At 34.3% G+C, this 24,270-nt stretch overlaps 1 protein-coding gene across 8 annotated transcripts in view; it reads left to right on the top strand.

Annotated features, from left to right (window-relative positions):
• The window catches only part of NBEA (neurobeachin), a 511,054-nt gene that overhangs the window by 226,563 nt on the left and 260,221 nt on the right, over positions 1-24,270 (top strand). For all 8 annotated transcript variants that reach the window (XM_074914245.1, XM_074914292.1, XM_074914279.1 and 5 more), the window contains 2 exons: positions 1,166-1,293; positions 19,965-20,026. In XM_074914245.1, the coding sequence (XP_074770346.1) occupies positions 1,166-1,293; positions 19,965-20,026 (190 nt within the window). The remainder of the gene's footprint in view (positions 1-1,165; positions 1,294-19,964; positions 20,027-24,270) is intronic.

Raw genomic sequence — 24,270 nt, 5'->3', positions numbered from 1 at the left:
ACCTGGGGATGTTGATTGACAGCCAGCTGAACAGGAGCCAGCAGTGTGCCCAGGGGGCCAAGAAGGCCAATGGCATCCTGGCTTGTGTCAGCACTAGCGTGGCCAGCAGGGACAGGGAAGGGATCTGACCCCTGTACTCGGCACTGGTGAGGCCGCCCCTCGATTCCTGTGTTCAGTTTTGGGCCCCTCACTACAAAAAGGACATTGAATGACTCGAGCGTGTCCAGAGAAGGGCAACGGAGCTGGTGCAGGGTCTGGAGCATAGGTCGTACGGGGAGTGGCTGAGGGAACTGGGGGTGTTTAGTCTGGAGAAGAGGAGGCTGAGGGGAGACCTCATCGCCTCAAGTTGCGCCAGGGAAGGTTTAGACTGGATATAAGGAAGCATTTCTTTCCAGAAGGGGTTGTTGGGCGTTGGAATGGGCTGCCCAGGGAGGTGGTGGAGTCCCCATCCCTGGAAGTGTTCAAGAGTAGGGTTGACATAGCGCTGAGGGATATGGTGTAGTTGGGAACTGTCAGTGTTAGGTTAATGATTGGACTGGTTGATTTTCAAAGTCTTTTCCAACCTTGATGATTCTGTGATTCTGTAATAGTCTCAGCAGTCAACGAAGTGTAAATGCAAAAGCAAAGTGATTTATATGTGATCATGTTCCTTCAAAGTTGAAGAAAATAATATTGGTTTTCTTGATACCTGTACTAGTATGCTTCTTCATACACTCCCTTTTCTGGCATTGCAATGACAGGTCTTGACTTTTGAAAGCTTAAACAAAAAAGCAAGTTACTCGTGATTGTCTTGGGTGAAAACTTCTGTTTTAAGGTTTCAAATGTGTATAAAATTATTAGATGCATATAAGCTGAGGTAGGTGAAACAGACTTACACTTGAATATCTGACCTTCTTACCATGTTTGAAAATGAGAATAAAAATTTTGCTTGTTCTGGAGTATTCTGTAAACACTGTAGAAATTACGAGGCTGCCGTACTACTGTCTCTGACATGACATTTGCATTTACTTAAAGCCATTTAAACACTGTAAAGTATAATCAAATTATGATCATCGTCTTTTCTAAAGAGGCTTACAGCAACTTTTAAAAACAGGTATGCTTTGACATAATTTAACTCCTATTGTTAAATATTCTTCTAATCATCGTCTCTTTTTTTTTTTCACAGTATCACTGCAAAGCTTGAAAGAGCCTTAGAAAAGGTGGCCCCTCTCCTGCGAGAAATTTTTGTTGATTTTGCCCCCTTCCTGTCCCGAACATTGTTGGGCAGTCATGGACAAGAGCTGTTGATTGAAGGTACTGTTTCTCTTATATTATTTTAGCTATTAGTCATTTGACAAACAATTTTTTTGTTTCACTACATTTTATATAACTATTTTTGATAAATAAATGAATCAGTTGTTAATATGTTTTGATTTCACTTCCTTGCATTTAATTTCATTTAAAGAAATTAAAAGTGATAGCTTTTGTACTTCCACACACACACCCCCCACCCCCCCCAGTGAGGTGCTGTGTAAAGGATATGTCCTGTCATCTTGGAATGCAAAAATGTCTCATAATTTGCTTTTTCCTCCTCAGAATAATTGTATTAGTGTAAGTTTTTCAGCCTGACTGAGAACCTAGTGAAAAATATAATTAAAAAGTATAATCAATTCCTGTGGAAGAAAGTAAATTGAAGACTATGCTCCAACATTATTGATATGTACAACTAGATTTGATATGGACAATATTTGCTCAGGTGGATCAGTTGGATTCACATGGGCAGATAATGAATGTCCCTAGAGGGGAATAGAAAGTGATGATTTTTTAAAGTAAAGTATCCTTGAACACTTTCAAGGATTTTTATGGTGGTTTATGTGTTGTCTTTACTACTTCATAGTTACAAAATTGGGGCAAAATAATTAATCTTCATAAGTGAGGCAGTAAGTAATGGAGAAATTATGCAGAAAGAGCAAATGCAGCAAGCTCATGCAGAAAGTAATGAATCAGTGCTAGTGCAGTTAAAATAGTGATGGGGAAATTTGTGTGAACATGCACTGATCCTACATCACATATCCAGAGAAACATATTCAGTCAAGTAAACATTTTCCTTCCAGAATCATTTCTACACGCAATATTGCTGTTTAATGAGAGGTTTATGGTTGGACTTGATGTTCTGAAAGGTCTTTTCCAACCTAAACAATTCTATGATTCTATGAAAAAATCTCATTAAGGCAAAGCTTATAACATATTAAGTTCTACATAGAGAAAACACAGCTTTCTGTTCAAATTCCAAAACTTCTTCTATTATGCATGTGCTTTATCTAAATATTAGCGTGCAGTCTTTCTGTGGTCTCAGCTGTCATACACCACAACATTGGCCCTCTTTTATTCTTAATGCTAGAAATGTTTGCACCTTGTAACTGAATTCTTCTAAATAGCCTTTTCCTTTTTTGTCTAATTATTGTGTAATATTATTGTTTAATAATACCGAGGAGTGGTGTAGTATCTTAGTAATTCTCAGAAACTTCAGGTTTTTTATACTGTTTATTTTATAGCTATGAGTAAGTTGCAGTTCTCACATAATGACCTCTGAAATTAATGGTCTGAGATTCTCATTGAGAACATTGAGATGGCTGTAAGATAAATATTTGATGGATTCCATTCATAAGTCTCTTATTTCAGTGAAGTTGATATCAAAATTTGTAGCAGTGTTATCATTTTCTGCTTGACAAGTGATTGATTGTATTATAGATTTATACAATACAAATAAAATTGTCTTGGTTTCAGTGAAACTCTTTCATGGATTAAAAAATGTTCTTCACCGATGCTGTTCTGACTTTGTCTTTTGGTCAGATTCATGGTGTGAACAAGACTCCCAGTATATGACAAAGACTGAAAAGCTAGAGGCCACAGGAACCTCACAACTATATGGCAGTATGAGTTTATCTCATTGCCTGTCCAGACAGACATGGTTTTGTTGGCTGTATAATTCTTCCAATAGCCACTCGGACTCTTGTTCCAAATTTTGTCCCATCTATGACTCAGCCATCCAATTCAGTTTTAAGAATCATTGTTTATGAACCAAACACCAAGTTTCAAAATAAGTGCTGTCCTTCCCATCATTTTTCCTTAATGTTGTGTCTAACCTTCTCTTCAATCACTGCATTGTTTCTGATTTCTAAGAACTAGACCTTTCTTCCCAAGAATACAATCTGTAAAGAAAAAAATTTAAACAGTTTAGATTTTTTCATTGCGTGCCTCAGAACTTGAATTTCTGTTCTGTCCCTCAAAAAGAGTTGGGCTTTTTTTCTTTTTAATGGAGATCTCAGCTGCTTTTATAGTCATTGTGCACTACTTTTCATCTTTTCTTTCTTCATTGCCTGTATGAGACCCTTGATCTCAACTAAACTGAATCCTTGCCTAGTTAAGTTCCCTTTAAATGGGAATTCTAGATTCTCTCCTAGTCCATTACCTGATTTACTTTGATAAATTTCCTGTCATTGTTTACTGAAAGCCAATGGTGGTCCTTGAAGTGCTTGAAAGGACTCTCCATGTAATGACTCTTCAAAACGGGGTTTTAGTGGCATGATTTAAGGTATGTGAGTGTGCAGAATTCCTGTGAGGCTTTGATAATTTAAACTTGATTTTTACTGGCAAGCAGTAATTAGCTTGACAGTTTTATATGAAATAGTTTCATTTGTTGCTTTATGTGTAAAAGTTTTAGTTATAACAATTAAAAAGGAGCAAATAAACTTTATTTAATCAAGTCTGAAGGTGCTGTCTGTTTTTTGAATTGATTACCACAGAACTATCTGTTGCATTCTCCAAAGCATGCCCTTTTCTTCTAACTATTCCAGCTTGAAACATAAAAATATCTTCCCTCCTCTTGCTGTCTTTCAAAATCTCCATATGGTATGAAGCCTTTCCCCTATCAGATTTTGCTAAAATCTGAATAACTGCAAGCATTCTTGATGGTGTGTGCTTTTTTGAAGCACTCTCTTAGTGCTTTTGTGCATTTATGTGTGTAAGAATTACTAAATCGTTTCAGACTTAGTAAGAAAATCCACAGTTCTGTAGCTGAGGTGTTGTGTGCTGAAGAGAGAGCACAAAGGAAATGGGAACAGAAAAAACAAAAAAATTAATACTTTTAAAACACGTTAATTATGAAAACTTTCCAAAATATCTGATGCTTTGAGATATGTGTTGTTAATATATATTTGGAAATCTATATACGATTTACTTATGATTTCACCTTTTTGTCGTAGTTTTGCTGTCTGGAACTTTTAGTGAAAAATCTTGCAGTCACATCATGCCACCTCATTTTCCTTAAGCCTGTAGCATCATTCTGTCCCATGGAAGACTGGCTGATTTATTCTTTGTGGAAATTGTATTTAACATCTAAGCGGTGGCTTCTTGACTCTTGAGTGGAGTTGAAATGAACTGGCTGCAATCATCTGGTCAGTCTAGACCAAAAACTTGACCACTCATACTCAAAAATGTTAATTTTTCATGTTTATTTACGTAAATTCCAAACTGACTGGTAGCAGAGGAGCTCTATCAAGTAGTAATGTCATTGCAGAACATATTTATTGGTAAAACTCTTAATCTGTTTGCTTACTGAAATAGTAGTCAGTTTTGCCCCTTTTTCCACAACCAGCTCTTTCTTCAAAGGTATCTTTCTAAGTTCCAAATATTTCAACTCCCCAGAGTGGCCATGATAGGTTAAAAAGGACTGATTTGCAATCAAATGCAAATAGTTTCAAGCAGAGTATACCAAAACCATCCCAACACTACTGTGGTTCATCAACTGAGGTTCTTTCAATGCCTCAGAGAACAGAAGTTGCAAAGGTTAAAACTGTCCGTATAGAATCTAATTGGAAACAAACATGCAATATGTGTAGGTCACATACTTAAGCTTAGCAATGCTGATTGTGGAGTTCCATTTAACACTTGCATGGGTATGTTTTCACTAACTCTAGTTTCCATATGGTCTGCAAATTGCCTCCATGTAAAGTGCATTGCAACATTCTAGCTTTTAGGTGAAAAAGTTACAGGCAAGCGTAATCTGATCTGTATCCAAAAGAAAAGTCACATCCTCTTTTTGTCAAGCACAGATGGGTAAGAGTATTTTCACTACAGTTATTTTGGAGTGTCCTGAACTGTTACAATAGGTCCAGGATTGAAACACAGTCACATAAAATGCTTTCCCTTCTCTCCAGTGAGGTACCAAATAAATGTTACCAATGCTTTTAATTTTCCTGTGTCGTTACCTGGGTAGAAGGTCAGCCAGGTATCCTGGCTGTGGCGTACATTTGATACGTTTCTGGTACATGCACAATTCAAATCAGATGAAACTGCTGATATGAGTAGTATCTGTGTCTCCTCATTAACTCACCACATAGCCCTATGAAAAGTAGAAGTGGTGATGTGGACTAGTTTTGTATGGTATTTAACAGGAGGCTTCTTGAAACAATTAAAAAATTGTCCAAAACATTCCTCTGGAAACCACAGATAGAACTTGGCTGCTAAATGGCACTACGTTAAAACCTCCCAAAGACAACAAGTGTGACAGCACTGTGGCATCTACCAATGCTAGCACAATTTGCTTCTGACTTCCTCAAACAATACCTAGTTTTGTGTTAGGAAGAACAGAGTAACCATTTTGCTGAGGTAGAAGTCTGGAAATCCCTTAGACTTTCTGGATAAAAAGGTACTTTTCGGTGCTTATCGTGGCCCTTGGCTTTGTCTTAGAAACTTTTCAGAACCTCTGTATTATTTTTGTGCTCAGGAGCATAGGTGCTATAAAGTGGAGAGATTGCATGCTCTTGCAGAACTTTATTTTCCTTTTTGTATTGTTCTCTCATTCTTTTATCTCACTCTGTCACATCCAAAATATTTTTGTGTGTCCAGGCATGTTTTCTTTCAGCTAATCAGACTTTTGGTAATCACTTACCAGTCTGTAGCACAACATGTAGCCAGTGTTCTGAACAAAATCAGTAAATGAATAAATACTAGCAAGTAAGAGAGAAAGGGAATTAAAAAAAAAAAAAAAAAAAAAAAACAAACAAACAAAAAAAAACCAGTGTTATGATTTTTTAAAAATTTGCATTAACTGAAATTATAAGCATACAAGTAAAACCTGAAGCTATTCATAGTGCTGAAATTTCTATGAGCCACTTTTTGATCCTACTTTGATTTTTTATTAATGGTCTTGATTATGGGGCAGAATTATTCCTGGCAAAGCTAAGTGCTTAGAAAGAGAAACACAAACTGAAAAGCAAAGGCATTCTACTGAAGAAATATCTAATTACTTTGTGGAATAACTCAAAAAAAGAAAAAAAAAAAAAACACAAAAAAAGTGCCAAATTTCAACACAGACAAATTCTGAGTCCAAACCCTAGGAACAAATAATATAGACTATATCCAGAGGGTAGGAAATGAGGGATGAAGCCACTCAAAGAATATGGGGATTATTGTAATAATTAGCATACTCTGGTCTCTCTCAGCTCAGTGCTGAGGCAGCAAAGATGCTTAGGAAGAATAGATGAGGAGATTATTCCATTTCTGTGCACAACTTCAGTAAAACTCCTACCATCTGGTTCTATAGTCAACACTTCAAGAATGATACACACACATTTCAGAGGGAACAGAAGAACAGGGCACAAGAGCGACTGATGGATGGGAGATAAACTCTGTGAAGTACAGTGTAAGGAGCTTGATTTGTTCAATGTACCAAAGAGAAGGGATAGGAAGTTATATACAACAGGATGTCTTAGCCTTTCTACCAACAGAATGCCTAATGAGGTTAAATAACATTGGAAAATATGTTACTTGTAGTCTTTATGACTGTTTTAAACATTCTTTCTAAAGGTTGTTTTCAGTCTAACTTCTCAGGAGAAAAAATGTCACATATTTGCTGAATGGTTTTGGAGCTTCTGTGTGACTTTGGAACCTGTGAATCCCCATTTTGTCTGTGCAATACCCTGCAAGGAATGATAGTCTGCATTAACCTTAATTTCCTCTAACATTGCCATCACAGCATTTGGGCACATGGTCAGATGTACTTCAGTGTCAGCTAGCCACCTGCAGGGATCAGTAAAAAAGTGATTTTTCCTTGTTCTATAGTTGACTGCATCTCAACTGCAGATGCAGTTGAGAATATATCATCTTCCCTTGAGGAATCAAAGATGGTCAGTGTTCAACTCACTGCATGAAATAAGCCTTTCTTCAGATGTTTTGTGTGTGTGTTCATGTGTGTGCATATATATAAAAACTTATTTTTATTTTTTATTTAAGAAATTCTTTAATCATTAACTTGAAGCTCATTTTCATATGAGACACCTTCTCTTTTCTCTGAAGTTTATCTATTCAGACAAGTCTCATGAGGCTCATTCCAGCTATTGTTTGGTCCCAGATTTCAGAGAGCCCTTGCAAGCATATGAATGCATAGCCATACATATACTTTAATGTGATTTCTTAAGGGTATGAGACTTATGTGATCACACTGGGTGAGGTGGATCAGCCTTTTACTCTCTTGATAACTTTTCAATGTGTTGGCCAGTTTCAGCCAGTTTAACAAAAGATGCTGTTAAAAAGCATCTTTTTATAATTTTAAAAATACTATTTTTACATGATATTCATGAATATTGGCTGTTTAAAAAAACCCCCTATAATGTCTTGGCTGAGGCAGTAGTTACATGTCTATTTCTTAATCAGCACTATCATTTGGAATATGTTATCATCATGTAGTGAATAAATGGAAAACTGAAAAGTGACTCCAAAGAATTTCATCTGGTTCATTTGCATCTGTGTAATATAGTGATGGTACAACACTATCGATATTGCAGCATAAGGAACAGGAAAACAATCGATAAAGCAGAACTGAGAGAGAGCGCAGTAGGATCTGAACCCTACTAGACATCAGAGAATCCCTGTTAGAAATCAAGGTGAATGTTAAAAATCTTCCAGGGGGAGATCATGCTCGTATTATTTGTAGTGTGTGTCTCACTGGACGTGATCACTCTGGTCAGTCAGTGTCAGGAATATTATGGATTGTTTGTTTTGTATCGGGACAGGAACTATGTATTGGTTTTTAAGGCTAAGGAATTCATAATATATTTCTTCTCTCCCATACCACCTCCCACTCCTTTCTTTCCATGTACCCTAGGAGTTCCAGTGTACATTCTTCTATGTCTGCTAAGAGGTGATGCTGCAGGCTTAGCACAGTGCAGTTAAAGTCACTGAATTGCCTGACTCAGTCCTCTGGAAAACAGAGGATTTAAAATGCTGCTGTTTGAAATCCTGCCTGCACATGTTGTAATCTTTTCATAGACAGGAAAAAAAAAAAAAAAAAAGAAAAAGAAATTTCATTAATTTCAAACAGCTATTTAGAGGTTTGTAAGATATTTGTTTTAAGAAACTCTCTATTATTATCTCTTTGTGTCTTACTGAAAGGCTCCACAGTATGCTCATGTTTCTGCAAACACTTTGGGACTGAAAGTGTTTCTTACTAAAAAACATCGATGAGTCAGATACATACACATGGATACAGAAAACAACAGTTTTCCAGAAATCTGTATGGTAAGAACAAAGAAATGATGAAAGGTTAAAGGGATATTCAAATCTGCCTATTTATTTACATGTACTTCAGCAGAACCAAGGTTCAAAGCTTTGCAGCTTCCACACTGTTTTTCAGAATATGTTACTAGTGACAAGGCAGATCTCAATACTGGCATTCAGAGGAGGAACTGAAGAGCAGGTGCCACAGCAGAAGTCTGTTATTTATCCACAGTGAAATCTTCGAACTATAATGACCCCCATGCCAGTTACAGATCATTTTTCTTTCATATAATATTCTTTTATGATTCCCTTAAAGGGGTATAATGACAAACAACAGAAAGTGAAGATGATAGACATTCATTTGATTTTGAAGATTTAACTCTTTAATTACTGAAGTTTCTGTGTGCAGAAGTATGTTCTGAACAGATGTTTAATATGGCAGAAAGCATTATAGATCAGAGATCCAGATAGCAACTAGGAAATACATAGCATCTGGCACCTTTTTGAAAGTAAACCTGCCAATAATTAATTACACATATGAGCCGCTCTATCCCTGTCTAATGAATTGAACACTTACTAAGATGTATTAGGCTGTGTAACAGAGGTTAAATGCTCATGCCCTTTCCTTTGTCTTTGGCTTATGTGGTCCCAACATAACTTAAGGGTAGAAATTGTTGGCACTCAGATTATGGGTCCTTGATTATATTATCATTGTTACATTAATTAATAATCAAAATATCTTTACAATCCAAAATATATGGAGTTCCCATTAGGCAGAAATTGTGGTGGTTCTGTTGCTTTGCCAGTGGAGAAAAAATGACTGAAAAATGTGAGACTAATTGTAAAGTTCAGAACCATCTACATATATTCAACAGAAGGTGTTAAGCAGTAAAATAAATAAATAAATAAATGCCCTCAGGAAAACAAAAGTTGGTCACAGTGTAAAGTAGTCAGGTTTGCTGAAAAGAAGGTCTGAAAATTATCCTTGAAAATATAGAAGCCACTAGATGTTTGAAGTTACTAAATTACTGTTGAAAGTGCTATAATGAAGGTTATATTAGAAACCAAACAATACCAATTGCTGTTCTTTTAAAGTACATCAAGAAATGCACAAAATATTGGAGCTCTGAAAGAGTGAGAAAAGGAGTAATTTGTGGTCCTCAGGTCACAATGCCCTTCAGCAGTATGGGGCACTTTCTCACAAGTTTCTTTTTACTGAACGTAGTAGCCTATATTCCAGTTGCAAGCCATAAGGTCCAGAAAGAACTAGTGGTTTTGCCTTGCAACTCCAGAATACCCTCCCTGATGACTTCATACTTGTTCTTTGTCCTAACACCATCCAGGTCAGATGTCCCTCTGTCTTCATTCTTGTTCTAACTTTCAGCTTTCATGGAAAATAATTATTTTTTTTTTATTTTTTTTTTTTTTTTACTAATTTTGCCTCCTACTACAAAAAGAGTAGCAGGAGATCTATTTAATATTATTTCAAGGAAATAACTTTTAAAAGATTCTTGACAAAGTTCTTAACACATACAGGCACTACTGTAGCATAGCCTGTAGGTGGACTCATCATATCAGGTATACAGCAGTGCTGCATGGTAACACTGGGCTAAGTTGTACAATTATTTTTTTTTAGAACAGCTACCTTTTTCCTCCTTATTATTTTCTTCTCTACTGTCCGGGTCCAAAGAAAAACGAGGTGGTATGCCAGAAAGGTATTCAGTATCTACAGGATGTTCATGCTGTGACTGAAGCTCCCCACAGGCAGAGGTTCTCTGGTTCTTATTCCACTTAATTCATCATTCAGAACTCAGCAGGGGACTCTGCCTGGTTTTGGACTTGAAACAGTTAGGCTGGTATTTGCCCCACCCTTTGTCCTCTAAAGGCTTAAAAATGGAATCAATCTACTTTATTATCCCAGCAGTATTTTCCAGAGAACTACCTAACTGATAAACTATAGAGTGCAAATAACATCTCTGTATCAGATTTTGCACTGAAAGATGTACTTCTCATGAGGCATAGTCTAATAATCCTTTTCCGTGTAGCCTGAGCTGTACGTCCAGGGTCGTTACAAAACTAATCTCATCAGGACTGGTCACAGTTTCTCCTTCTATATTCCTTAACTCTGTGTCTGCTTATCACCTGCTTTTATAACCCAGACTGAAACCTTTTAATCAGTGGCCAATTTTACAAAACTTCCTTATCTGTCCGGACTTAAAGACACTTCTACAGTTCATCATATTGGATATAGATGTGATTGTTTCCATTCCTTCAAGGCATAAACAAATAATATTCCACAAAAACTCCTAAATCAATTAACTTGAGAAACTACTACACTTGAATCTTGAAATATACCTATTTATAGAGCTCTTTGTTTTTGATAGAAGAAAATTTTAATGATAGCATAAACATCAATGAACCATCAGTTTGATTTATCTAGATGTTAACAGACTCCCTACAGACCTGGGATTATTTTTGCAAGGCCTACATCTTTACAGTGTTGAGTCTAACTTTATGTTAAAATTTACCTTCCCCCAAAAAGACCAAACCTGCTAAACATATATTGTCTTATATCATGTCTTATTTTTGTCTGTCGGTATGTGGAATTTTATGATCCAATCTTTTTATACTAATAGTGATGTTGTCTGTGGAGATTTTCTTGCAATGGGAAACCCTCATGCTGAAAAAATTGTCAGACAACAGAGACAGTTGTGATATGTCAAATTAAGATGGCAAAGTGATGTCAAAGCAGGTCTAGGGAGAGCCCGTAACAATGTTACTGTCAAGTAAATAAAGAAAACTGAAACACAAGAAATACAAGTTGTTTCAAGACATCTATGACTGTGGTACTCTTCTGTGTTTTGAGAGACACTGGTTTAGAATAATTACCATTTGTCAGAAGGGTTTCAGGATAGGAACAAGATTGGATGGCTGCCAACTAAGGTCAGCAAAGTCCAGTGTGGAAATGGAGATTTTTTTAATTTTTTTTTTCCTTGTTATCAAATTCTCAGAAAACAATTACTATCTAAAGAAAATATTAGTTCACCAACAGTTTGCTCAGTGAGAAACAAAAAATATCTGGTGGGTTATGCTACATAGGAGATCACACCCAGTTAAAATAATGGTCATCTTGGCCTTAGAAATTTAGGAAGCTGCATGAGTCCTGTGAGGTTTTGTTATACTTCCTATTTGTAGCTGCACTGGTTCACTCCCTGTTCTCTTAATACGGCCTCAGGGTTGCCAAAGAGAAGAAATATAAGGAAGTAAGGAGGACCAGTAAAAAGTAAGTGGTTTTACTGCTGTGCAGCTTATCCTTTTCTTGCCTTCCTTTTCTGTCATCACCATACACACATTTCAATTGTGTCATTCCATGATGATAATATTCCCCCTCATAATAGGAAAGAATGTAACAAAGAACTAAAGCATAGTAGTAGAAAGAAGGAAACAAAAGGCAAATCTTCCAAAATGTATTTCCTTTAACACGGATTTAAGAGGAGGTGAAGGACTGAGAAAAAGAGAAAAGAGGGATAGATGTTTCTTCATTTAAATAAAAAAATTGTAAGGGATCAGTAGTACATAAAATCTCAAAATACTTGTCTTTTCTCAGATTTATTGAATATGTGGCAATTTGTTTGGTATTGGTTGTTTTCCTTTAGTAGTTTTTCTACAAATGTAATCAAAAATAGCAACTTGGTCAAGAAATGAATGGGATCTTGAGAAAATATCACATGACAAAACTTGAAAAATCTTTTAACTTTTCACATTTAAACTAATTTTCTAATGGCTTTTTCATTAGTTTTTTACCCATCCATTGAAAAGAAATATCCAGGGCAGCAGCTGTAGCAGAAATTTAGACACGAATCTGAGCCACTTATTTAGTAACACCATAGGATAAAGGGGGAAATTAGAAGACTTTCAGGATCATATTTTAATTTTCACAGTGGACTGTTGGGTGTTTGGAAGAAAATTTGAATGGTTTTCATTGAGATTCTTTCTAGATAAATAACAGGTTTTGATTTTCCAGAACCTCTGTCTAAGTGTAGTTTATTTTTCAGTTTTTCCAGGCTCCCACCAAAATAAAAAGTTCATAAGTTATTCAAGTCTATCTGAAACTGAAGTAGACTTAAACAGAAAAGCAATAGTTCAATTTCATAGACAATTTCAAGATTAGAGGTGTTTTAATTTGATCAGCTGCTGTGTAATGTGATCACTGGTTTGGTTGTTTTGACCTATTCTTTAGAAGGGGACTTTAGAAGAGAAGGAAACACATTTTATTTCCAAATTAAATTCTAGTATCTAGTAAGTGTCATGTTCCAAAAGAATTCTGCTTCACTTAATTTAACAGGGCATTTTTTTTCTTATAATTAACATTTGCATTGTCTTCTTTTATATGAAAAGAATAATTTAGTGTTATTAATGCTAATTAGAACAATTTCTTAATCGATATATGATTGATACAAATTTTAGATCTCTTCTGGGATAGCAATTAGATAAGCATATTAGTTTAGCTATGTCACAACAGGTATTTGAAAAGAGATACTGTTTTAAGAGAAGGACAGAGAAACACACATGCATTTTCCCACAGGCGCTAAATGAAAAACTGGATCAGCTTTGAAAATCTTCATTGATATATTAAACTGAACAGTGGTGGTGGGTTTTATTTTATAGATTAAATGATCTTCTCATTTGATGAAGGAGAATTTGTGCATCACATTAACATTAATGGAAAATTGAGAAAAATTCTACATGTTGGTATAAGGCTAGACTCTTCAGAATAATGTGGCATCAGCATCAGTTTTGTCAATATTGTTACAGCTCATGGGATCACAGTACGAAAGTCTGTAATTTTAAAAAGTAAATCTTGTATACATTGTAATAAATCCCCTCTCTGTGGGTATGCTCTCGAGGGTTTTTACCATTCTGTGATTCCATCTGGATATTTTATGGTACTCATTTAGATTCGTTTTTAGTAACTGCAGTGGTAAAGAAATATAGGTTTTCTTACTTCAATGAAATAATTGAAGAAACTTTCATATAACATTCTTTTTCTTTTAAATATTATCCTACTATTAAGATCTGTTTTAGTTTACAAATTTGGCTAAAAGGTCCAAACTGTTTGAGTTGGGTTTGAACCAATTAAAATGTCTTTTTTTATGTTGACCTATCAGTGTTTATTTTGAGGTGTTTATCTTAACATACGAGTTCCAAAGATTTCTGATAATATTTGAAAGGCATTTCATTTGATAACATAGATGATAGCTCTCCTAGATTTTCAGGTAAGAGGTATAAATAATACTGCATGTGTTGTGCAGTGTCTTTCACCATATCAAAAATCCTATAACTGTCTTGATCAACTACAAAAGCACTGAGCCAAATTCACATTCATCATGTTTTTCTGTGTCACTCTTCTGATCTGTAAAGGACATCTACCCATACAAAGTATGGTCTGGAGTACTAATACAGCCATCCTTCATGGTCCCTAGAGTTGGTGGTAATGTTGTGTTCTGCCAATCAGGGCTGCTGAAGGGAATTGTTAAATCCATAACCTTGACTGTTATTTCAGTGAGTTACGTTCTTTGGAATAGTGTTTCCTTTCATCTAGTAAAAGTAAAGTTGTAATTATTTTGCAACATGGTTGTGATTTCCACCTGCAGACTATCTGCAATTCCTGAATATTTGCCAGCCTTTGGTTTTCATAAATTAAGACCATTGGTGTAATTTAAATGCCTACAAAATATGTGACATATGTATGGTTCTAAAACCAATTTTGAGTGTAATCTTGCAAAACATTACATCCTGTTTAAAACACATTTTCTTTTTTTTCCTAATAATTGCTTTGATTGGAATAACAACATCTGTTATTTCAGTTAATAGTTTTACACACCTAGCATTTACTTTCAAACTTTTCACCTATCTATATTTTCTCTTCATACTATCTCTTTTCAGAGCTGTACTGAACTCACCACCAACTTGATAATTGGTTTAAACATCAGTTTGAATCTAGGTTTCTCTGAATGACAACATATAGCAGAGAGGGAATAATGTGGATTTAAACTATCCAAGTAATTTTAATTGATGATCAAAAAATAAATCCTAAGTTTATTTCTTTGACTGTAAGTTAGATTCAGCAAAATATTTCAAGAAAAAATTTGCCATAAGATTTTGCTAAGAGAAGACATTTTGCAAGAACAAATAAACTTGAAGGAAACCAAGCCAAAGTATCACCATCACTTTTTTCCTAGTACTGTCACAGCCAAAACATGCTTTAGTTTCTGTCATCAGCATGAACTGTACTCAAACTTTGTTGTACCATTCCTAACAAATGTTGAATAGAGTATAAGGGGATAGTCTATCAAATATGAAGACACAATTTGTGAATGGTAATTACTGGTGGAAAATTCCTACTCTGTTTCTTGGCACAGAAGTCAGTGAGGATTATGGGAAGAGATACCACAGTATGAGTTACCAGTAATTATAGTGAACAATTTGAAACAATACAGTTTTGTTTACAGTACATGGAAGACTATATAGGTAGGAAACAGAAAATAGATTAACTAACAAAAATACAAGTTTAAAAGGAGAATTCTAGTATTTCTGATTTTTTTTTTTATCTAGTTTTAGGACCTTATAGTCCTTTCTAAGTGCATTTTATGCATTTCTTTATACATCAACAAATAATGCATATAATAACATGTCTTTATTTTGTCATAGGTATTTTTTTTCTATACAAAGCTCCTGTTCTTTTGATGACACACTGTACAGGAGTAACAAAGGCCAAGTTTTCTCTGTGAACTGTGTTAAATGGATTAAAATCTCTCATGCTTTTTATTTAGCCATACCTGAGACCTTCAGATGTGTAGAAGCTATAATTGAGTGAAAGATTTCTGCAGGCTCTAAAGTATAGTTAATCGCATCTTTTTTTCTAAGTTGAAAATAAGATATAAAAACATTTAACTTTTGTTTTTTTCTAATATTAAAATTGATTCCAGTTCCAATAACGGTTTAAGTTGACACAAAGTAAAATCATTGAAAGAAAATGCAGGCAAACCTTGATAAAGACCAGATGAAATTGTGTTGGTATTCAGTTAGACTCATACACACACTGTATTAATAATAATATAAAGAAGTTCAAAACCATGATCTTATTTCATAAGGATTTTTTAAAAATTGATTTTATCAGCCTACATTATATTTCTTCAAAATAGAAATTCACACTGACTAGCTCAGCATGGTGGCTTCAAGGTTTTGAACCCATGACTTCATTAATGCCATAGGCATGACTAAAATAGTGTAGTTGAAATTAATCTTTTTTTAGACATTAATAAGTCATAGTGAAAAGAAATAATTAGCATATCTTTGGGCCAACAGAAGAACACTGAAAATGAAGTCAAGTAAACCAGAGCATTTTAAGATAATTGCCAGGCATACATCATTTATTCCAGATTAGCTAAGGTCACGCACTTGATGCTCCCAGTTTTTGTGTCCATATATGTGGTCATTGTTGCCATCAAATTGCTGAATTTTGATGGCTATATTTAATGGACTGAAAATAGACCATGAAGAAAAGTACTAAGAACAGCAAATATAAAGAGCACGTACTCCATTCAGTTCAACAGTAACCTTTTTAACCTTGCTGTATGCAGGAAATAACCACTTGTATTTTAGTAATTACATTAGCTTCCTTAATGGCATTTGATACAGATGGTATAGGAAGAATTTATCTGCAGCTGAAGAATGCAGGCAACAGTTTTAGTTTGAATTGCAAATACTTTTTCTCGTTGGAGTTAAGTGGGAGGGGAAAGAGAACTCAAAATAGATTTGTGTGCTCTCTTCAATCAGAGGAGCCATTATTTTCCAAAGCTTGTTACCATTTTTGTTTCTCATTGTGTTAAAGCTAATAAAACTTTGCACACTTTAAAAATCTCTGTCAAATCCTGCAGAACAGTAAGGAGGAAGAATAAATGCACTTGTTAGTGCATTTGGGACTTAAGAAATTGATTCTGATTCATGCTACAAATTCTATTTTTGATTTCATGAAGATACCTCAATCAGTTTGTGTCTTCTCTTCTGGAAAATGGGAGCAGAACATTTTCTCCCTCCTTTTTTATTTATGTCTGTTGTATACTGTCTGTTGAAGGAAATTATTTTAGTGTCTGTACCAAGCCAGAAGCAGTGAGGCAATTCACACAAGTTGGACTTCCTAGAACAGAGGATCATGCAAATTTAAAACCCAAAAGAGTATTAAAAAGACCTTTTTTCTGGTCTATGTAGGATAAGTTAAACAGGACAAGGACAGTGATTCTTGCTTTTGATTATGGGGGATCTTCATAAACCAGAGATTGCATTCTGACAGATTTTTCTAATAGGTAGACAAGGATCTGTCCTCCATTAGGTCTGATCTTTTTCTGTCATTCTCTACTATTGACTCCACAACAGCTGTGACAGTAAACTGAAGATTAGTTTTGTTTTCAGTAACAGAAAAAAAAGAAAAAAAAAAAAAAGTTTATTTATTTCAAATCTTAACTCCTTAATCAGGAATAAGTGAAAATGATAAGAATCACAAGGGACACAAAAATAGAGCCCTTGGCAGCTAGGAAGGAGGAAATGAAGCATGTAATGGAGGGCACACACTTTCCCTCATATGATTTGAGTGGAAGGAATCCCTGAAGTGGGAGTAGGAGGCTGATAAGCAAGAAACTTACAACGTGAAATTGTAGCCCTGCTATGAATGTTTCACATTTCTGTATTCTGTTTTACTTCAAGGAATGTATAGTATGAATACTTAAATGTGAATAGAAAGTAGTTCTGTTTCTGTTTCCTTCTTCCTACCCATCATGGTGCATGGGATTCCCCATTCTGTGTCATGGCTACTCCTGGTTTTGCTTAGTTATAACTAGAGTGCTGCACACTTAATTTCTACTGTAGACTCTGCAAAGAATATTCCTTGCATCCATCTTTGACACCATGAACTTCTTTTATGAGGCTTTCCTATCTCCCCCTGTATTTTCATATGTGAAAAGTGCTACAGTCTCTAACATAGTTATTTCTTTTTAATATGAAAAACAGCCTCTTAGAATGTCAAGTTTGAATACTACTGGTTATGAGAGGTGTTAATGGCTCTTATCAGTGGCTTGTTTCATCAGCAGGCAATTACAGAACAGGTTACAACTGATGTGTGTGCTGATGTGCTAACCAGATGTCAGTTCTGTATCCTCCTCTTTTTCTTTTTGGGAATTTCACCAAAATCAGTTCAATTCTCCTTTCTGATGCTAGAACACTACATCTAAGCTTTCAGTTGATTAGATGTGATGTCCAGACAAATAAAGACATCGATTTTAGGTCAGACAACCACCTAAGCCTGTAGAATCATCAGGCTATTAAAAAGTTAGATACAATATATAAAAATTATTATGGTAAATAAACAGAAAGATTTGCACTAAGGTAATTATTACTTCCTTCAGAGTGTCCTGTTTTATTATGCATGCAGTATTTGTGTCATTAGAACTAGATCATCACTGTTATCTGGATAATAATCATTACTTATCCTAGCTTTGTGCCATTTTAAGGATGTTCGGTTTGGTCCACACTCCAAACTTTTTTTCATATTGTTTGAAGCTACACAGATGGCAAAAGTACCACCATCTTTGAAAATTAAGAACTTGTAATTTAATGAATTAAGCCAGGAAATATTCATTATGTGTTTCTCTTTAAAGTGTATGTTTTGAATCGAGTTTTCTGTTCTTTTTGGAAACGTGGTAAAAATACAAAGTAACTACTGCTGATGCATAAACATTTGTTAGGTAATTTAATTGGTTTATTTTTTGTAGGGGTGTGTGATGCTTTTTCTGGATATATTTGTTCTTTTGATTTAAACTCAGAAGCTGAAGTCACATACAAATTTAGAAGACTGTAGCATGGGAATATGTTTCTAAGAGCATTATTTTGCCTTGATCACATTTTAATACACCTGAGGTACCTTCAGCAACTCAAACCGTTCTATGATAGTGAAAGATAAATGAGCGTGTGACAAAAAAATATAATTTTTTTAGTTTTACAGAATATGAGGTGGATTAATAATAAACCTATGGTAAAATATTTGATACGTCTGTGCTACCTGCATTGGCTTAACTGTAGAGTTCAGTCTTCTGTTTGGATTTTCTTTGTCAGGTTTCAAATAGAGGAGGTAGCCTGCAGGTGATAAGTATCCCATTAATCTTTCTGATCCTCTAGCACTTGAGCATGAGAATAGCTGATCAATTACAGCAATTGTCTCCCTAAATGAGCTCTGCACATCTGCCTCTTATTTCATTAGTTAACTGTCTGCCCATATATCTGATAGAATGGAATCCTAGTGGCTTCTTACAGCTCGTTCTGTGTTACTATACAATAAGGATGGGGTTGTTAGCAAAATGGGCACAAAAGGGTATTTATCCACTACCTGCAATAAATATACATGCTATTGTGTAGGAGTGCTTTTGTCTCTAATCGCTGTTTGTAGAAACCTACTTAAAGCACATCAGTTTGCTTTTCAGCTTCCTATTTAGTCCTTAGCTGTAAGCTTTATATTTGTGAATTTATAATTTTTGTAATATAACCAAAGTCTTCCTATGCCCTAAACCATCATATCAATGTCTATATGATTTCAGATAACAGAAGCTACCATATATAAAGATAACAGTAGAAGTGTAATTTCCTCTTTGTTTCTTTATAATGCATCATTTAAATATTTAGACATGATATCCTTCTCTCAGTAAATTTCCATTTGCAAAGCTGCAAATGAGTAGTGATGATAGTGGCAATGTTATTAAGTATTGTTTATTTAAAAGAAGCAAAAAACAATAAGTAACTGCATAATTAAAGGTTTGTTTTAAGCAACATGGCCTGCAAATTATGGGTTATAATTTTAATAAAGATAATACTTTATATTAATGCCTCTTTCCTTAATACTCAAGCTTTCAATTACAGGAAAATCAATTACCAAACAAAAATTAATTTCTAAGCAGATGCTTTATTCTTTATATGTTAATATCTGGTTAGTTTATTCTTAAGAATTTACAGGATTTAATATTCAAATGTTGTTTTCTTATGTTTACTGTGTATTAAATGGCATTGTATGATATAGATAGGTATTTATTTTTTTATTTAGCTAAATAGAGAACTAAGCTAAGTGTCAAAAAGATTGACTTAAAAAATATTATGTCCTGAACTTGGTATAGATTATTCTAGGTGATTCTTTGATGCTTTCTGAACTTTTAAATATATTTGAATCTGAAATGCTCAGATAATTGTGCTTGAAACTTGTTTCAGTGAATTTGAGTGATAAAAAAATATATATTACAGATATTTTATGGAATTTCTGAAGCCTTGGAGCTATAATAACTAAATATCACCAATCTTTTAAATTCATTTTTGACTATTTATTGCAGGTCTGGTTTGTATGAAATCAAGTACTTCAGTGGTTGAACTTGTTATGCTACTTTGTTCACAGGTAAGACATTCTCTGGTTTTAATTGTATTAGTTTCTTTGGTAGTGCTGGATTATTGCCAGCCTAAGAACTGTATCTTGCTCTTTGTTTCATTCTTCCATTTCAGTATAATAAAATACAAATTAATCTCTTTTGGTTGCATTTAAATTATAGATATTTTATTTAATCAAACTTTCCATAGTTTGTCTGTATTCACAGGATATACAATATTTATTTGTATTCATTTTGTAAAAGTGTATGGATGTACGTTATGCACTTCTGTATATGAACTCTCTTTCAAGCCAGTCCATATTTAGAATACATAAATAAGATACTGTTGTCAAAATATTATGTTGAAATCTGTCTTTGAGTTAGTAATTTTTTAAAAGCTTACTTTGTGGTAACTTTATTACTTTTGATATACGTGACATAACTCATTGGATATCTTATGTAGCTGTCAGTATATAAAAAGCAGAGGAACACCGTTTAGGTAGCAGAACATGGTTTAGGTGGCAGTAGCATAGTATTTCTATTTTAAAAATGTAGTTAAACTATTGGGGTTTTAGCATAGCAATAATGGGTTTTTCAGAAATCTGACTCATTTAACATTTTGAATTGCTTTCACAAGTAAAATATTCAAAACTAAAATAATACCTCATAGTGTATGAATTGTTTATATCTCAATTTTAATTTTCCTTGTTTTGACAGAAGTGTTATTGACTAATTTCATGTATGTGACTTTTTATTTTAAACTGCCAGTAGTAAGTTATCAACATTTTAGAGTTTTTCTCATTTTGTAAAATATAAGAAAAATACAGTGGCCTAACAGTTCCAGATAATTTCACAGGTTTTTAGACTTCTCTAAAGACTTATTAACAGCGTTTCATTTACTAAGTTCCCCACAGATTTATAATACCAGTTAAACTCAAACGAAGTATATAAAATGCCCAGGTTAACTTGTTATAATATTACCAATGAAAATCACTTGTTTGTAGCTTTACTTAGCATTTACTGCTGCATATTGAGAACATGCACCAATAGTATACTGAAAACAAATTAGTTTCTAGTAGTAATTGAAGTGAAGATCTACTTTTGAGGAATCTATCTGTAAAGAATAAGCATTTACAACTGATTTTGGGGGATTCCAACTTACCTGCTGTTTGCCAGTCCATAGGTTGCGTTTCTTCAAGCTTGTGTCATAAGGAAATCATTAAATCTTGTTTTCCTTTTTTTTTTCTTTCTCTTCCTTTTTTTTTCCTTCTTCTTTTAGCCAGGGTGGATATTGGTTAGGGAAAAGTAAAAGAAAAATACAACCCTGGCAGGAATCCTCAGTGGGATTTGAACTTCAAACCTTATCCAGCAGGGCACTTGAAAAATTTGTTACCTAATGGTGAAGTCCTGGGTTCCAGGAAAATTCCAAAACATCCATTAAGGCTTTTGAGCTCTATGTTCATGTCATGAAACTTTTTTTTTTTTTTACTTTTTTTAGCAGCTTTTGAGACATTTTCTTGAGGGAAGGAATAACTTACAGTCCTTTCTTCTCTCGCCTTTGTTTTTACTGCAGTTCTCAGGAATAAAGTGGAATGTAGCATTAGGGTCTAGTGTCTTTGATGGCCTCATCATCTAATCATAGGTTTAACATTACTCATTTGCTGGCTCCAGGAATTCCTGCCATTAAGGGCCCTAGAGATGAAACTTTGCCTCAAATATTGATTGAAAGGAAGAGAGAGAAATTTAAGCTCTTTCCGCAATGCTTGCTTTAGACATCCCAGTAAAGCTATGTAACAAATGCAGCTAAATCAATTTGTTATTTTTATGACTATTATACATGTAATTTATTATTTAAAATATTCAGCTATTATAAAAATAAGATTCATTTTATACCTTAAATAATGTGAAGAGCGTAAACATTTTGAAGTTTTGAACATCTATTCATTTTCTTCAGTGTTTGTTTGGGAGAGCTATTTTCCCCCTACCCAATTACTTGGGGAAACTGCAAGCTTTTAGTTTTTATACCCCATCTGATACTTCAGGGTTTTTTCCTTACCTTCTAAGTAAGGAAGATTTTTGTGCCCTGATGTCCATTCATTGCCAAGTACTTCAGAATCTAATCCAGTAATATTTGCTGGTGGTGTTAGATGTTTCTATAGGAATTGGTCAACAGGGGGCTGTAGTGGTGCAAATTGCATTCTCCTCCCCTCATCTCTCTAACTATTGCTTCTGTAAATTGCATTTCCACAGAATATTGTGCTTAATCCTATAGCTGTACGAAACAATCAGATCTGTAGTTCTATTAATCTGCAGGAAAAACGTTGTTAGTTTTTTTTCTATTTACATTTTAAAACTATTTGTCAAATAAAACATGAGGTAAATGCTATAAGAGTACTAATACATAAAATGTCTAGAGGAAGAGAATGGCAGACAGACAAATATTGTAATCCATCCTATGGCTCACAGAATTTGGAATTAGGAGTATAGGAGAAGTTGTCTGCAGCAAATGAGGTGAAGTCATCTCTATAAATAAAGAGATAGTGCTACCTGAGCTTTTCTATATGATAAGTTAAGTAATACGAACTGGAAAGACTACTATATAAAGTACTGTGGTTTTGCAGTAATCCTAATATAACTAGGGCTTTTCTTCCTAACATGGGTAAATCCTTCATATTCAGATTGAATGACATTTTACAGATTATGTGGGGAAGTTTGAAATGTGTCATTCAAAAGATAGATGACAATATTTAAACCTTTGAAAAGTACAATTTTGTTTGCATAGAACAGAGTAACTTTAGACATTGAAAAGGAAAGGGAAATGCGAAGTTTGTTTTCCTTTCATTTGCTACAGCAAATTAGATGCTTTTATGCTCTTTATGTTGGAAATTCCATGTTAACGACTACAGATTAGCAAGGATGTCAGAATTTTTTTTCTTATCTGAGCTCCTGAATAAAATCAACATTGCCAGCGGCTCACGTCCAAGGTATGGTCTAAATTTACATGAAATATCATGTTACAAATGTCTGAAGGTACATGTCATGGATAATTCAGTTCATATGGGCAGCCTTTTTGACTCTGAGGGATATGCAATCAAGCCTTTCCCCCAAAGGAATTTGGAGTTTCTGTGAAAAATACATTTTAGATTTTAAAGGAACTCCTGTATGGATAGTGCATCACTTGTGAATTTGGGGAAGAACAAAAAGTTCTACTCTTTGTATTTTCAGAATCTCTTTTGTGTAACTTGCTTTCCTGCGCCCATTTTATTTTTTCCAAGTATCACCTAATTCACTAGATTAAAATTTAGGTATGAATGCTTTATTTTCTCTATTTCTTATACAAACCAAAAGTATACATCCAAGTACTCAAAATATATTTTTCCTGAATAATTGATAATAAACATACAATGATTTTTGCCTATCATAAAATCGGCATTTTCATTTGGATTTGGCCTATTTTAACATAAAATGGATGAAGATGTGTTATGTTTGACAAGATCTGCGCTTGATTATTAGGTCTTTGTTCCCTCAGCCTAGTTGAGCATGTCACAACTGCGTTGCTGTTGGAGTGGCAGATATCTTCAATAAACCATAATTTTTTTAAAAAAAACCATTAATATTTGCAATGTATTTTTTCTTACATCAAATTTAGATTTCAATTACTTTTTTCTTCTTTTTTTTCCCTAGCCAAAACACTACAGTAGTTTTTAATTACTTCCAGATCTTTTGCAAATTTTTCTCTTTGAGGATACAGCTTCTGCAGAAACTGAATGATGTTATCCCAAAGGAGTTTTACCTCATGCCACTTGTATTTCTCAGTATCTTATATATTAACAGGAGAAATTTAATTTCTTAAACAGAAAATACTGTCTCAGTATCTAAGACATCTTGCTACTTGATGTATTTAAAAATATAACTATTGTAATGGGAAAATGATTACTTTAGGAAAAAAATTCTGTCATGTGTGGTTGTAGAATGCATGTAGAATATCTGCCTAATTTTAGGGTTTTGTGGTTTTCAATACATCCTTCACTCTGTTGATTTCTTTTCCCCACATGTTGGAAGTTTGGTCAAGGTTGTAATTCAGGAGCCTGCAAGGGAAATATCAAAGCTAGAATGAAAATATTCTGCTTCTGAATCACTATGTTGAGGAAAAAGATGTCTTTTAGGTGCTGTCCCTTGTAAATAGGTTTTTATTAGAAAAACTCTGAGGAGTGAGGAAAAGGATATACATAAGCAAGAAATGCTTTACTTAAAAATGGGAATTAAAAACTGTTAG

This window comes from Athene noctua, chromosome 1 (assembly GCF_965140245.1).
Source record: "Athene noctua chromosome 1, bAthNoc1.hap1.1, whole genome shotgun sequence".
Lineage (NCBI taxonomy): Eukaryota > Metazoa > Chordata > Aves > Strigiformes > Strigidae > Athene > Athene noctua.
Note: the sequence above shows the minus strand (reverse complement) of the source record. Positions and strands in the feature narration are given on the sequence as shown.